Source organism: Myotis daubentonii, chromosome 6 (genome assembly GCF_963259705.1).
Source record: "Myotis daubentonii chromosome 6, mMyoDau2.1, whole genome shotgun sequence".
NCBI classification, from domain to species: Eukaryota; Metazoa; Chordata; class Mammalia; order Chiroptera; family Vespertilionidae; genus Myotis; species Myotis daubentonii.
The window spans coordinates 343,248-358,933 of record NC_081845.1 but is presented as its reverse complement, the minus strand read 5'-3'; the positions used below and the strand labels follow the sequence as shown (position 1 = coordinate 358,933).

The 15,686-nt window shown below is 55.5% G+C and overlaps 3 protein-coding genes across 6 annotated transcripts in view; 1 reads left to right on the top strand and 2 right to left on the bottom strand.

Annotated features, from left to right (window-relative positions):
• WDR27 (WD repeat domain 27) overlaps window positions 1-1,958 on the bottom strand; it is a 41,948-nt gene extending 39,990 nt beyond the window's left edge. Inside the window, exons 1-2 of the mRNA XM_059699793.1 lie at window positions 1,813-1,958; window positions 1,307-1,508 (exon numbers count right to left, since the gene is read on the bottom strand). Of these exons, the coding sequence (XP_059555776.1) occupies window positions 1,307-1,501 (195 nt within the window). The 5' untranslated portion in view covers window positions 1,502-1,508; window positions 1,813-1,958. The remainder of the gene's footprint in view (window positions 1-1,306; window positions 1,509-1,812) is intronic.
• A 73-nt stretch (window positions 1,959-2,031) lies between these two features.
• On the top strand, window positions 2,032-4,745 carry C6H6orf120 (chromosome 6 C6orf120 homolog). Of its 2 annotated transcripts, XM_059699813.1 has the most exons (3): window positions 2,032-2,112; window positions 2,227-3,143; window positions 3,279-4,745. In XM_059699813.1, the coding sequence occupies exon 2, from the start codon at window positions 2,260-2,262 to the stop codon at window positions 2,851-2,853; it is 594 nt and encodes a 197-aa protein (XP_059555796.1). In that variant the 5' UTR covers window positions 2,032-2,112; window positions 2,227-2,259; the 3' UTR covers window positions 2,854-3,143; window positions 3,279-4,745. The 2 variants fall into 2 exon arrangements, with proteins under 2 accessions (XP_059555796.1, XP_059555797.1); XM_059699814.1 differs by lacking the exon at window positions 2,032-2,112 and having other exon boundaries at window positions 2,132-3,143.
• Window positions 3,804-15,686, bottom strand: part of PHF10 (PHD finger protein 10) — a 21,422-nt gene continuing 9,539 nt past the window's right edge. For 2 of the 3 annotated variants that reach the window (XM_059699803.1, XM_059699801.1), the window contains exons 4-12: window positions 15,254-15,337; window positions 14,287-14,420; window positions 14,042-14,191; window positions 13,051-13,160; window positions 11,411-11,564; window positions 9,758-9,913; window positions 5,498-5,606; window positions 5,031-5,219; window positions 3,804-3,995 (exon numbers count right to left, since the gene is read on the bottom strand). In XM_059699803.1, coding sequence (XP_059555786.1) covers window positions 3,910-3,995; window positions 5,031-5,219; window positions 5,498-5,606; window positions 9,758-9,913; window positions 11,411-11,564; window positions 13,051-13,160; window positions 14,042-14,191; window positions 14,287-14,420; window positions 15,254-15,337 — 1,172 coding nt within the window. In that variant the 3' untranslated portion in view covers window positions 3,804-3,909. The remainder of the gene's footprint in view (window positions 3,996-5,030; window positions 5,220-5,497; window positions 5,607-9,757; window positions 9,914-11,410; window positions 11,565-13,050; window positions 13,161-14,041; window positions 14,192-14,286; window positions 14,421-15,253; window positions 15,338-15,686) is intronic. The other variant, XM_059699802.1, reaches the window with a different exon arrangement.

Below are 15,686 nucleotides of genomic sequence, written 5' to 3'. Positions count from 1 at the left end.
CAGGACTGGACGCTACAGGAAACGCCCGAGTAAATGCCACCGGCTCCCGGGGCAGCACTCCGTTCTCGCCGAAGTGCAGGGAGGCAGCAGTCAGCCGGCGCCACCCGTCTGGCAGCGCCACGCTCACCACGCCGTGGGACCCGGTTTATTGAGAGCGTTCCCGGAGCGCCGCCGCCACGAAACGGGCTTTAGAATGAAACTCCATGTCTCTCCAACTCCACCAGCTTAATGCAGAAGATTCTGCAAGACACGTAACAAATGTCCTTAATGTGTTCATGTTGGAAACCTATAAAACTTCAACTCCTCTCGGCTGCGTTCAGATGAGCCTGTGCTTGCTCATGTTCTTCCTGAAGTTTTTTTAATGCAGCGATTCCTGACCGTTTTATAAAAATCAAAGCTAATGCAAGGCCTTTGCTGGGTTCGCCTTGTCCCCGGGGCTGTCAGTTGGGTCCACAGCGGTCCTGTCCCCCCAGCGGCACCAGAGGCGGAGGTGACCACCGCTGTGTGTCCAGGGAAAACGAGAAGCCACGGGGGGCACGCACCTGCTGGGGGGGACATGCACCTGCTGGGGGGGACCCGCACCTGCTGGGGGGGACCCGCACCTGTGGGGGGCACGTGCACCTGCTGAGGGGGGTCCGCACCTGCTGAGGGGGGACCCGCACCTGCTGGGGGGCACGTGCACCTGCTGAGGGGGACCCGCACCTGTGGGGGGCACGTGCACCTGCTGAGGGGGACCCGCACCTGCAGGGGGGCACGTGCACCTGCTGAGGGGGACCCGCACCTGCTGAGGGGGGACCCGCACCTGCTGGGGGGGACATGCACCTGTGGGGGGGTCCGCACCTGCTGAGGGGGACCCGCACCTGTGGGGGGCACGTGCACCTGCTGAGGGGGGTCCGCACCTGCTGAGGGGGGACCCGCACCTGCTGGGGGGGACATGCACCTGCTGGGGGGGTCCGCACCTGCTGAGGGGGACCCGCACCTGTGGGGGGCACGTGCACCTGCTGAGGGGGGTCCGCACCTGCTGAGGGGGGACCCGCACCTGCTGGGGGGGACATGCACCTGCTGGGGGGTCTGCACCTGCTGAGGGGGGTCCGCACCTGCTGGGGGGTCCGCACCTGCTGGGGGGGTCCGCACCTGCTGGGGGGTCCGCACCTGCTGAGGGGGACCCGCACCTGCTGGGGGGGACATGCACCTGCTGGGGGGTCTGCACCTGCTGAGGGGGGTCCGCACCTGCTGGGGGGTCCGCACCTGCTGAGGGGGTCCGCACCTGTGGGGGGCACGTGCACCTGCTGAGGGGGGCGCGCACCTGCTGGGGGGGGTCCGCGGTGCTCCGCACGCAGAGCGCAGTCCCGTCCACGGGGAACGCGCAGTGCGACCCTCGACACGCCAGCTGCACGTGCGAGGCGGACCGCGTGGACCGGACCCGGAACTTTTCTGTGACGATGTCGCCCCCACGGCCATCCTCCCCATCCTTCGTGGGGAACGTCTGCGGCTGCGCCATCTTCCCTCTGGAAACACAGGCAGCTCCAGCCGCTCAGAATCCCCCCGCGCTCGCACCGGCCCTCCGCCTCCGCCTCCGCCCGCCCCGCTCCCGGGGAAGGGAAAGTCCTGGGCGGCCCGGGGCCTCGCGCCTGACCGCCCCTCCGCCGCCCCTCCGGAGCTCAGGCCTGACCGGCGCCGCGGACCGAGCCCCCCGCACCGGCTCGCGAGGCCGCGCCCAGCCGGGGAGGCGACCACCCGCCAGGGCGCCCTGGAGATGGGGCGGCACCGGCTGCGCCCCCCGCCGCGACCTTCCCGCCCCCGGGGTCACACCTGCCGCTCCCGGGCCGCCCGGCGCAGCGCCGTGGAGTGGACGCTCCGTCAGGGGGAGGACGGGAACCGCTGTCCGCGCTGGCCGCGCCGCGCCGAGAGCCCGGGTGTGCGCCCCGCCCCCTCCCGTCGCCGTGGTTACCACCCCAGCGCTGCTCGGCGCCACGCCCCCTTCTCGCGAGAGCCCGGAGCCTACAACTTCCGGAGCGTCCTCCCTCCCCAGCCTTCACCCCACTTCCGGGCGCCGCCTGACTTCCGGCTCCTGCGGCGCCGCCGCCCGGCCCGGCCCCTGGGGGAACGGAGGTGAGTCCCTCCGGCCGCCCCGCCCGCCCTCCCCCTCCCCGGGCCGCGAGGGGGCCCCGATGTGGCCGCGCCGCCCCGGGCGTGCTCAGCGCGGCCACCGTGGTGTCTCCGCAGGACGAGCTGGTCGCGCGCCGGGCGTCGCCGGGCATGGCCGCTGCCGGGAAGGGCGCCCCGCGGGCCCCGCCGCCGCGCCTGCTGCTGCCCCTGCTGCTGCTGCTGCTGCTGCTGCCGGCGGCGTCCCGCGCGGGCGCCTCGGAGGAGGAGGAGGAGGTCCCGGCCGAGTGGGTGCTGCTGCACGTGGTGCAGGGGCAGGTGGGCGCGGGCAACTACAGCTACTTGCGGCTCAACCACGAGGGCCGCATCGTGCTGGCCATGCGCAGCCTCCGCGGCGACGCCGACCTGTACGTGTCGGACCGCACCCTGCACCCCAGCTTCGACGACTACGAGCTGCAGGCCGTCACCTGCGGCCGCGACGTGGTGGCCGTCCCCGCGCACTTCCAGCGGCCCGTGGGCATCGGCGTGTACGGGCACCCGTCGCACCGGGACAGCGAGTTCGAGATGAAGGTGTATTTCGACCGCACGGTCCAGCGGCACCCGTTCGGGGACCCCGCGTACTCGGACGGCGCGGAGGCGGGGCACACGCACGCCTACGAGCCGGAGGGCGCGTCGCGGGAGGAGGAGTCGCTGCTCTGGACCCTCCTCCTGGGCGTCCTGAAGCTGCTCCTGGAGATCCTGTTCTGACGGCGCGGCCCCGTCGCGTCGTCCGTGACCGTGCAGGCCGGGATCTCCTCCCAAACAAAGCCATACCGCGTGTTACCTCAGTGACCCCACACGCAGGAGCCGCAAGCCCGGTGCTTGCTTTCTCTAAAGCTCAGAATTCCTGTAAGAGCCGCGTGCCCAGCAAATGCCCCCGCTCCCCGCACCAGCGTCGGGTGGCGGCCCAGCAAGGCGGCGGGGACGGGGACAGGTGTACGAAGAAGAAACCGCAGCAGCAGCCCCGCCAGAGTAAGCGCGACGGCGTGATGTCACTCGTGAGTCTCAAGTTCAGTGTGTGCGCCAGTCTGCACCCTTGGCAGGAGGGACTGCGGTCCACACCCGCCGGGAGGGCGGCCCGCCTGCCCAGCAGGGGTGCCTGGCTCTTTTAAAGATGTTTTTATTGATTTCAGAGAGGAAAGAAGAGGGAGAGACAGAAGCATCCATGATGAGGGAATCATTGATCGGCTGCCTCCTGCACATTGGACCGAGCCCGCAACCCAGGCATGTGCCCCTGACCAGTCTCGAACCTGGGACCCTTCCGTCCGCAGGCCGGCGCTCCATCCACGGAGCCACACCAGCTAGGGCAGGTGTTCCTGGCGGTAAGGACATTCTCACCCAGCTGCTCCCCATCCCAGCTCTCCGCCTGCCTATTGTGAGTCTCCCATTACTAAACCATGTCGTGGTCCCCGTGGTAGGCCAGAAACAATAAAGATTAGGAAAACTGCCTAAAAATAATCGCAACTTCCAGGCTAATGGAGGAATAATTATTTCAAATGAAATTGCCTAATACTTCCCTCTGAATTTCCAAAGAAGCCACGATACTAAGAGAGAAACCACCTTTTGGAAGATGAACCGTTTCTCTACCTGAAACTGGTTCCCAGGGTACGAGCAGCTTTTAACAGAAATGAGTCAACTTGCAGATTCTAAGCACAGAGTTCATTTCAAAAATCTTTTATTGGCATAAAAATGAGAACTGGAAATAAGTTGGCACCAAATAATTCACTTAAATGCATATTACAGTATTGGGGTCAAGAAACTATGTTATCCCTCTTTGCTGTTTTTCCCCCTTCTGCCCACTTTCCTGGGTGTTGGGGGAGCTCGCTGACAACAGTCACAAATCCAGCGACCTAGGAGAAAAATTGTTAGTTAATAGAGAATGAAATGTAATTTTTTTAGGGCTGAATTGTAAACCCATTGAGCTCTCCTTCCTTGCTATCACAAATGCTGCTCCTCTGGGTTTGTGGGAGGAAGGGCACTACTGTGTTCCTTAATTTAAGGAGAAAAGTGTGAACTCGGAAGATAATCAGTGTCGTCAGTGCCAAGTGACAGACAGGTGGGGGCGCGGGCGAGCAGTGCTGTGGACCTTTAGGACATCCTCCCCCTTTCTGAAACCCAGCCCTACAGGCTCAGGAAGCTCAGCCATTGGTATCCTAACATACCCTGTTACTTCTCGCCCATTTCAGCCCTTTCGCTGCTGCTCACGGCAGCTGTGTCTCAGCATCCTTGTCCTGGTGGGCGAGGCGGACACAGCTTTAAACGGACCCAGTGTCTGACAGCACGGGGATCAGCTGCCCTCGGTGCTTGTCTGAATGACTGCAGGACTTCAGGTAGTTACCTAATTGCTTGTTTCTTAGTGATTCCCAGGAAGCGCAGTTCTGGCCTTTTTTCTTACAGCGTCACACACACGTCAACTATGCAAGTGAGGTCTGACATTGCACAATTACGTGTGCGATGTTCCAGTCCAGATACTGTGATATATCCTTTAATTTTGTGTTCCTTCTAAAGTTACCTGGGTTGTTATGCTGCCTCAGTTGATAGAAATCTGGACCAATATGTCCAAAGGCATAGGAATCATTTTGTTAACTGTGTCCATGACATATGAAAATAAAATCAAGGCTTTGAAAAAAAAGGGGTGCTGTCGTTTTAGCTATTTTAGTAGAAAAACAGTGGCTCATTCTACATACTGAGCTCGACACCAAACCTGGACTAGTCACCCTGACACCAGTGTCCTTGGCTGGGAGGGCCGGGCACGGACGGCAGGTGGACGTGGGGGCGGGGGGGGTCACTGCACAGGCCCACATGTCACTGGTGTGTGTGCCGCCTTTCAGGTCAGGGCTGGGAGAACCCCTCGCAGGGGCCGGCCTTTCGTTTGTGATCGTTACCTGATGGGATAGCACTGAGGCCCACACAAAACGTGTGGTAGCCTCTGTCACACACATCACAGAACATCATTTCCTCTTCATGGTGGGGCTGTCCACATATAATGCAAGTTTTACATTCCATGCACTGCCATGGGTAGGTCTTAATCATAGAAACAAGCTCCATGGTCATATCCAGGCAAGAAGGATGGCCTAAACCAAAACCAAGATTAGTAGGATTCACCAAGCACAGGGAATGTTTACCTTAAAATGGCTAATAAATTGCTAGCTGCTTTGTGAGTTCTCAAGAATGGCTACTACGATGGTTAAGATCATCAAAGAGAAATGAAAATGCAGAGTTGGAAGAAAACGCATGGACTTAACCTACGCCTTACAAATGACCCTTTAATACTTGGTAACTCTCTGGGGCAAGTCTAGCTGACAGCTAACACACAGGTGGTTAAAACGGCAAGCAGACGGGTGGTACTTACCGCTGTTCTCACACTGGGAGCAGTGTATAAGAGGTTCAGCCTTCCCTTTCTTGTTGGACTCCTTACCCTTCAGACAAATTCCACATAGAGCATTGGGAATGGCCTTTGGCTGGAAGGGTAGAAGAGGGCTATGAATTCATGCCGGAAGAACCTGCTGTGGGTTCAAAAGGAATTTCACTATTGCCTCAACGTTACTTTGGTGACTCACTACCGAGGACCTTTTCGAAAGACGTAACGTGACCAAAGCCTCAGATTTCACCTTAAATTGTCAGCGGGGATCCCGCGTCAGGACTCCTGGGCCTCCTGCGCCCGTACAGCGAACCAGAGGGAAGACTACAGCCACACCAGGGCACCACTTACCGAGGAGACCCAAGTTCCCGTGGCCCTGCCCACTCAGCCAGGCTCACTGAGGAGACTCAGTGTGAGCAGCTTATGCACAGGTTTTGTTTAAACACATCTGCCAAAGTTGTAAAACTGCATCTATGAAATCTAAGTTATAAAACCAAGGTTTTAACGTTTTTTATTGAAAGACGGCTCATGCAGACTGTCATGTGCACAAATGTTTGTGGAAAACCAAGTTGTGAGATTATTTCCTTTGTACATCTAATAAATAATAAAAGAGCCCATATTTAGGGGCAAAGCATTCGGTATCTATAATAATAAAAAGGTAATATGCTAATCAGACCGGACGTCTTCCGGACGTCCTTCCTGACGAAGCCAGGGCCCGAGGGAAGCCAGCTGGGTCCCAGGTGCCTACAGGCAGCCCAAGGGAAGCCGGTGCCGGCAGCTGGGGGAAGGAAGGCCTACTCTTGCATGAATTTTCATGCATCGGGTCTCTAGTAAGATATAAAACAAAGTTTTCAGACAAGAAAATAATGATCACTTAATAGAAATACACAGATGCCCTGATATTTTGAGCACCATTCACTTCTCATATTAAAAGCATGCTCAACGCCCTTATATTTTGAGCACCATTCACTTCTCATATTAAAAGCATGCTCAATCCAATGGAGGCATTTGGGCTTCGAAAGAATCGGTGGCCCCTGGGCATCAGGGCAGGGCAGGGGCACCGCACGCGACACCACCAGGCGGGAGGCGCTGAGCACAGCCTGGCGGGAACGAGGCTCGCTCGCGCTCTATGGGCAGGAAGAGGCAATGTGGCCAAGGGCCACTGGGGCACATCCACGTGTGTACATGGGGAGAAGAGTCATTTTAAATAGAATTACATTTGTTTCAGTCCAGCCTAGCCAGATGCGTCTTGCATTTCCCTGACTGAACCACAGAGAAGCCCAACAGAACTCTGACTGCATTTAGAAGTCCGTCTTTGGCACGGCTCACTGCCACTTTCAAACCTGTTCGCCTACGCAATTTGTTCTTAATTTACATTATTTAAGCATTTTTACTTTTCAAATTGTCTTTCTTTGCAAAAGATGACAGAGGCATTCAAAAATAATTTTTGTCTTATTTATTTTAAAAAGTCAACCTTATACATAAATATAATAAAAACAGTAACTCTAAACAATCACAAATAGCTCTACAAAATAATAAATACGGAAGTAAAACATACATATAAAACGACCGTTACCTAACCTACACCTCCTGTGCATCTTCATACCCTGCTCCCCAGCGAGGGTCCTGCCACAGGCTCACACCTCAGCCTGGAGTGTGGTGCCCTGTGGTCACAGCTACATTCTCCGCATCAGGCTCGCAGGCTCCCTGCCTCCGTGAAAACAGCCAGGAAGCACCCCCCAGGACCCAGTGCAGGTTCCGTTATGGTCAGACCTGTCACTGCCATAATGTACAGCGGAAGCGACCCCTCCGTCTACCCAGATAAGAACCACCTGTCGGCTCCGTTACCGGCACTGCACGTGAAAGTCACGCTTCTCTAACACCCGCAGTTGAGGTCAGACACGCACTCGCCGTGCCGATGGCGACGCGTCCAGGAAGGAGCCGCACGACACGGAATTCTATAAGGAGAGCGTCTCACAGGAGACCCTTACAGACGTCGAAAGGCTAGTCGTTCACATTCTAGATCAAGTCCCACAATGACTGAAATACACGAGGCACCTATGATAAAAGGGACGCCAAGGAAACCCTAGGTTTAACTTCTACGCTTAACATCATGTATGTTAAACCACTTACAATTCTCCTTATCCGGCAGTCTTCATCTTGAGAACAGAGAGACGGGAGGAGACGGGGAGGGGGAGCACATGAGAGGGCGCTTCCAGCATTTCTGAGATGCTGCCGGGCTCAGCACAGAGAAGCCAGTGTCTACGCCAGGACTTGGCCCGCGACAGCAGTCGCTAGCGGGGAGGCGTCTCAGGGACTGGGGATTCAGGGGAGCAGGATGGGGAGTGGGCAGAGCCCCCCAAAGAGCAATGAACAGAACACCCCTGGCATGTCTGACGATAAGTCGGTTCCACTGTAACTACCACAACCTCAGCTTCACTGACAAGAAAACTAATCCTCATCCCAGTAGTTGTCAGCACGCCAACTAAAGGCTCAAACACACCTGCTTTCCTGCTGAAAACGTAACCGAAGGTGAGTGAGACTTTCACGGTAGCACTAAGACAGCTTAATTCTGTACTGGTGACGGGGCCTGAGTCCTAGCAAGAACGCTTTCATCTCAGGTTAACGTGACCTAAGCAACACTGTCCTACGGGTTAAGGGCAAGCAAGACATCAGGCGCATTTAAACCTTTACATCCGTGACCTCCGGCTTGAAGTATCCTATTTAGGCACATCTTGGCTTATTAATACTTTCATAGAGGTTAACTTTCCACAAACGTGTTCACATCAGGGTACTGACTCCAAACACTGGCTGTCCCAGACTGTGAAACGCTGACGCGGTTCCGTCCGGGAGGCCCAGTGCGTATTCCGCAGCCAGGCTCCCGCCAGTCCGGACGGAGGCGATCTGTGTCCTCCAGTCAGTCACCACAGCACGCGTCCCCACTCCCTGGCCATGATTCCCGTGTCACTGACAGTCTCCACCCCGGCCAGTCCGCTCGTGGCCATTCCCCGCAGACCACAGCCCACGTGTGGCACCCGCACACTAACTTTCCAAACTTAATCTTTGGAGTTCATTTGCTTTCAGTGATTTAAGTGTTAACTTAAACCTTTAGTTTAAAAAATGATATAAGCTATACATGTGAATACAAGTATAAAAATCACACAGCCACTGCCTGTCAACAGCCTGGAAGCCAGCCCTGCTGGGTGACGCTGCATTGTCTGCCCAAGGCTGAAAAACACGAGTGTGTCAGTTGATTACATAAAGGCATTTTCTAACCTAGTGTGGAATACACTGCTCCCCTCAGGGGAAGGCCGCGTGGCGGGGGGGGGGGGGCGGGGGGGGGGTGTTCTGGGCCGCCGCTGGGGCTCCTGGGACCTGCTCTTCTCCCTCCAGTCCCAGCTCTGACTCAGGACAGCGCTACAATTCCACTCGGCAAAACCTCACCACCCACTCCTAACAGCCCTTTCAAACACCTTCCTAACCACAGTAACAGGCATTCCAGACACATTCCAGACCCAAACACTGTATGTTCACTTCGCCACCCAAAGCATGCACCTGTGCAGCCTGCCCCGTGGGTGGTTTCCTGAATCCCCGCTACCAGCCGCCTACCCCTCCGAGGGGGAAGCGGACATCGGGCGGAAATGACACCATGGTATCGCCGACAGCCTGCTGCCCGACTCAGAGCAGCCGGACCAAACACGGAACAGGCGCACCGAGCCGCTGCCCCCGGAAACACTGTTCCACACGCTCTTGCCCAGCGATGCTAACACCACGACTGCAGTCGGTCTTACTACCTCCCTCAGAGCCAGCGGAGCCTGACGAGTGGCTGAAACCACCCCAGGTCACAGCGGGCGCTCGACGGAGGCCTGCGCGGCGCCTCCTCCTACATACCAGGGTTCGCACGGTGTCCGACAGCTACGGCCTTTACTCCGAGGAAACAAAGTGTCAAGTCCTGCCTAGAAAATAATTTTTTAAAAGCCCATACTTGCCTGCTTATTATTTAAAAGCAAAAAAAAAAAAAAAAAAAAAAAAAGGTTCTCTTAGAAGCTGTACACATACAGAAAACAGAAGCTAAACCACAGCCAAAGTGACAGGAAGCCACCAGGAGACAGAGCCGACAGGAGGAGCGGACAGCACAGGCCAGAGGGGCGAGCGCGGCAGCAGCGGCTCCACCACGCGGAGGTTCAAAGGCAAACATTTCAGGGAGAGGCTGGTCGGGAAGGAGGCTGGTCAGGGGCTTTTCTCTTCTACCTTGTACCCGGGGGCGGACTTGGGCAGCACCGAGCGCTTGGCAGCGTCCTTCCTCGGTGTGGCCGCTTTGTCCTTGGGCCGCGGTCTCCCCGGGAGGGGCTCCTCCTGGCTGTCGGGAAGGCCTTCGCCCTCGGACACGTTGCCGGAGGAGCTGTCCTGCGGGCAAAGGCACATTCCTTGGCATTCACACAGGTTTGAGGGAATCGTGAAAACCACAGAACACATTCCAACCATCGCTCACGTTCCACCGACTTACAAACGAAGAGATCATTCTAAATGTAAGAAACGTCACCTGGTGGAGACTCACAACGAGCCAAGGCAGGAGTCACGCACCTGTCGCACCAGCCCGCCTCCCCAGGGACAGTCGCCTCCGCGGCCATCGCAGCCCAGGCCGCGCGCCGAACCACGGGAGCTTGCTCGCTCCATGCAACAGTATCGCTTAAAAAGAAACTTCTAGACGTGCACGGGCATTCTGAGGGACAGGGGTCACTGAGCGAGCTCGCCCTGCACACCTGTCTCCTGGTAGACGCGTGGGGCCAGGTCACCGACATAGTTTTGATGCTCAAAGTTTAGGAGTTCAGTATCTGGTCACTTAATTCACTTTTTACCTTAATACTTCCTGCTTAAAGCGGCGTTATGTTCATATAATCTCCGAAAACTGGAAATTAAAATACCATGTCTGCACACGCAGACACCCAGTCACTCACAACACATGGGCCCTGGTTTTACAAAACAACTGGATTACACTGTGTGCATGTGTGTGAACTGTGCCTTAGTTTCTTGAAGCATTATGTGCATTTCGTCACATAATTAAGTGTTCTCTGGACTGTGTTTCCATCATGTAGGTGTAACACATTCCCCCACTGTGAACATGAGATTCACCTCTAGTTTCCACAGTAAAAAACACTATTAACACGCCAATGGACATCTGTTTTCTAATTAAATTTTGTCAGCATCTGACTGGGTCCTTTGGGCACATTTTTAGTGTATTTGCAATGGGATCGCATGCTGCGGAACTTGTCCATCTTGGCATAAGCTGTCGCGGTGCCCTCCGAAATGTTGGGTTACTTACACCCCCGCTAGCAGCGTGGTCGAGGCAGCGAGGCGTGCCCTCGCCGGCCGGCGCGACAGGAGGAGGGCAGTCACGGCACTAACTGGGCGGCCTCCTCCTTGTAAACGCGGCCGGTCACTAACGTGTTTCAGCCGCCACTGCCCGCCCCACGGCAGCACCTGTCAGGTTCGGGGGCCGCGGAGGAGCAGTGAGGAGTAAATCAGAACCTGTCCTGCACTCCACAGCGCACACGGGGGCCAATGCATTTCGCTGGGGAAGCCTCATCCAGGAAAACCCACCAGCATAACGGAACCTCAGCGTGTCCCTAAAGGAGCCTGACATCACCACGCAGGCAACAGGACACCGGGAAGGAGCGCCCCACGCCAGATGGCGCAGTGCCGGCTGTCACCAGGGGCGGCACCCCTGCCTGCGCTGCCGTGGCAACGACCAGGGCAACATGAGGCTTACAGAGGCCATGCAGCTCGTCTACACGCGACGGCCGTTTTCAGACAGGACGGCGACACCAGTGGGACTCCACGCTCCCGGCAAGCAGCCAGCACCCGTGCAAGGGAAGGAGACCCCTCCCCAGGACAGGTTCTCACCGAAGTGCCCTTGTTCCTCCTCTTCTCGTCCCCGCGCCCGTCCTCGGCATCGTCCGAGTCGCCGTCGCTGTCGAGCGCCGGCAGCTCCGGGTCCAGCGGCGGCTCGTACAGAGCCGTGTTCAGTGGCAAGTAGCGCAGCTCATCCGGCGAGTACCTGGAGGCAGAGATGTTCAGGTCCCTTCACAGTTAACAGGAACGGCTCATCTTCGAGCTGTGAAGAGCCTCCACCTTCTCAACGAACCCCAATACTTGTGAGAAACGATGCGAGGCGGTGAGTGAGACGTCCCTTTGAGGACCCGGGAGTGACAATAAATAAAAGGCATGACCATGCGTCCACCAGACCGCGCGTAAGACGTGCACCGATTCTTAACCGCCAAACGCCTCCTCTCCTCAGCCCCAAGCAAAACAAAACGGAACGCAAGTGTCGGCAGACAAGGTGAAGCTGCAGCGGCACAGACCCGACCAGGACCCCTCCCAGGCCCGGCCCGGGTGCTCTCCCACTTCACACGCAGAGCGGGGACACGGAGGGTTCAGTGACCAGCCCCCGTGAGTCGTGGCAGCGCCTGGCCCGTGATGCGATTAAGAAAACACTCAGGCCTAGCCAGTGTGCTCCGTGGCTGAGCATCAACCTAGGAACCAGGTCAGGTTCATTCCCGGTCGGGGCACAGGCCCGGCTGTGGGCTCCATCCCCAGGGGGCGGTGTGCGGGAGGCAGTTGATGGGTGTCTCTCTCTCTCTCTCCCTCTCTGAAATCAATGAAATAAAAGAAAAAGAAAAATGTTCAGCAGCAAGTTATAGAAAGCAATTTGTGAAGCATGTGCTCTAGGAAAGGGAATCTCCATGTCACCTGCACGGGGTGGGACGGCAGCCAGCTGACCGCACACCCGGTGGGCGCTCCCTGTGACCTTCGCTCCCCATGACCAGTCGCCGCACCAGCCGCCCCCTCAACTAAGACATCACACCCAAAGCACATGGCTTGGTCCCCAGAAACTTTTAGAGATCTCGCTGACCCATGATTTAAATGTGACTTGCAAACAGTATTGTCCTGTCGTCTACGTAGACTCTGCTCTCTAGGGCACCTTCTCTGTCCTAAGGAAATGGGTCTAAAGCCGAAGCAGAGGCTGAGGGTCTGACACATGACCCTGTCAGTGCTGGTCCTGGTTTCACTCAGGCCGGGAGGGAGATGGGGTGGAGAGGAGCCAGGCTAGGCCAGGGCAGGGGTGTGGCTGCAGCCCAGGGCGTGCCCGCCCTGCACGCCCTGTGCAGGCAAAGCCCTGGCTTCTCCAACTTTATCTGCACGCGGCCCGGAGGCTGCTGTGAGAGGAGCCCCAGGTCTGAGCTGTGCCCGCGCTGCCTTCCCCGCACGTCCTCGTGACTCCAGTGCTGCGGGGCACGCACTCGCTCCAGGGAGCTTGCCCACAGAACAGGAAATGGGCAAGGAGGGGGCCGCCAGGCTCCGCCAGCAGATGCTCAGCCTGAAAGCAAATCCTGGCTGAAGGGAGTTCCCACCACAGACCCAGGAGACAGAGCACAGACACAGACCTCGGACAACGCAGGGAGGTGGGAGCCGAACCCTGAGGAGGCCCTCCAGGGTCCGAGGTGCCCAGCATTCAAGGCGGACGGTCAAGAAGCACTGCCCACCTTTTGTAATATTCCTGGAACTGTCCGGGGATGAGGGCCACCGGGTAGGAGCTGACCTTGGTCCGCTCTGTTGGTAACACCTTGTACTTCCCTTGAGGCACCTGGATGACCTGGGGGACGGCAAGAGCAACACAAAACTGAGCCCAGGCTCGGACCAAGGCGCTAGGGGAAGGCCCTCGCTGGACGCCCCCAGAAGCCAAACCGGAAGAGAGTGAGGAGCTCCGCCTAGGGGCACAGTGGAGTCTCCTGCTCTCCGGGGGGCTCGGTCCCTCTCCCGCGGCCGTGCTCCGAGGGAAGGCACACCCACCCACTCCACAGCCCTGTGGCCCGGCAGCTCAGCGTCCTGGTCTGTGAAATGGAAGGAAAACCACTTCCAACCTCACAGGCAGGGAAGGTCAGCGAACTGATAGGGAAATCGGACCACCACCCTCAGAGCACACAGGAAGCATCAGTCCCTTCAGCAGAATGCACTCCACAAAGCAAAGACACTGCACATGGGCACACACACATGCACATGCGCACGCACAAGCACACACACACTTTCAAACAACCATATATACACACACATGCATACATGCATGCAGACACATGCATGCATGTGCACACACAAGCATGCATGCTCCACATAAACGTGCGCGCACACGTGCACAGTCACACCGTAAGTGCATGTGCACACACAAGCATGCATACTCCACATAAACATGCGCGCACGTGCACAGTCACACCCGTAAGTGCATGTGTGCACATGTGCATGCATGCGCACACGTGTATGTGTGTATACACACGTGCATACCTGCACTGACATGCACATGTGCACACAAACACACGCACACACGTAACCTTAACATCATCGGCCATCCTTAACAATGACAGCCTAAGTTCTGGGAGAAAAGGACCGGCCGCTGGCACAGAATGTGACAGGGATAAGCAGGGATGAGGCTCGGCGGCAGCGCAGGAAGCGAGGTGCAGGGCTGCGAGAGGCGGTGCCTACGTGTGTCTGTAAGTCGAAGTAGGCCCTCCTCTCCTCCATGCGCTCCCGGTTCAGGCTGCTGTTGAACTCCGCGGCTTTCTTGGCGGCTTTCTTGATATACTCGGGCACTTTGCTGGCTTCCACTTTCTGCGTATTCTGCTGCTGCATTTGCTGAGATAAAAGCATGGCCGGTGGCAGTCACACACAACTCCACAAAGTGTCGTCTCCCAACCCCAGTAAGCGATGCCAGCCACCTGGACACTCACCGAGTACTCTTTGTAGTGGTCCGTGATGCGCTGGCGTTCTTTCTCTTGCAGAATAACTGAATACTCAGCATGTTTTGCTGGATATTCTTTAATCATTAAATCAATCACTTCATCACTGCGTAATGCAGTTAAACCTATTTTAGACCAAAAACAGGTTAAGAAACCCAATTAAAGTTAAATGAGCAAAACCACTTTTTACAATGTGCTTCTCATTCAAACTACTCTGCACGTACAAGGCTTCCATCAATCAAGCAAAATATCTCAATACTTTGAGAATAAAAATAAATTCATAATATAGAGTCAAACAATTAAAGAGAAATAAATTACCAACATTGCAAAGGCAAAAAAATCAATTTTTCTGCCAAATGCTTCTTTTGTACGATCTTATGTTCTATGAACATCTATCCCTTCACTAGAACAACGCCTAAATGATCATGTATACTAACGAGTGGCAATAACATAGGATGTCAGATGAAAAAAACGAAGAATTTTCAATATATTACAGTTCTTAGTCTTAAAGCACTGGCACACAACACAAGTCCGACGGGGAATTTCCAAATCTCACAACATCGGATGACAACAACTGCTGAGATAAATTCCTCAGTTGTATGAAAAGTAGCCATGCTGCATTAACATATTTGTAAAAGGGAAATTACAAGTAAAGCATGGAGGTAACTATTCGGAACTAAAAATGGAATAAAATGTGCCTTTTAAGAGAGATGGATCAATACTTCTAAAAAGTACCAAACAAATCTTGCACATAAAACACACACTCTTTAACACTGATGTGACTGTTATTAGAAAATGGTACTGTCACGAAATACACCGTTCTCCTTCTTATTTTAACAGTAATCAAAAATAAAGTAAATAACTTGGCATTAGAATAATTCCATGTATTTTATTGATGCGGCAGGACGCTTTAGGAAAAGGATAAGCACGGCTCTCCAGCTCAGGGAGCGCCGGTTACCTAGGGTGCACTGCGTCTCCGTGATGACGTTTAGCTCTCGCAGGTAGAGTTTCTCCTTATGAGACAAATCTCGTCGCTCTAAATCTCCAGAAAAAAATAAAGACAAAAAACTATTACAAGGAGTTGTTTGCATGTGTAACATTATGCATTTGTAAGATTTTTTAAAGCTAAAAACACTTTTTAAAAGTATTAAAAAGTTAAAATATTCCAAGACTTTAAAAAGTACTCCATATTATATATTCCAAGTGTTATACACAGAATCAATCTTTAAATTCAAGAAATAAAATTTAAAATGAAACTCAAAATAGAATAACTCAAAGCAAGCAGGTTCATCGCCAATCCCGTTAAAACAGCTGAAGGATACAGCCCTTCTCGAATTCGGACCCTGTGCATGTACGTAGCGCCTCCTCCCCTCGGGCTGCGAAGCAATGGG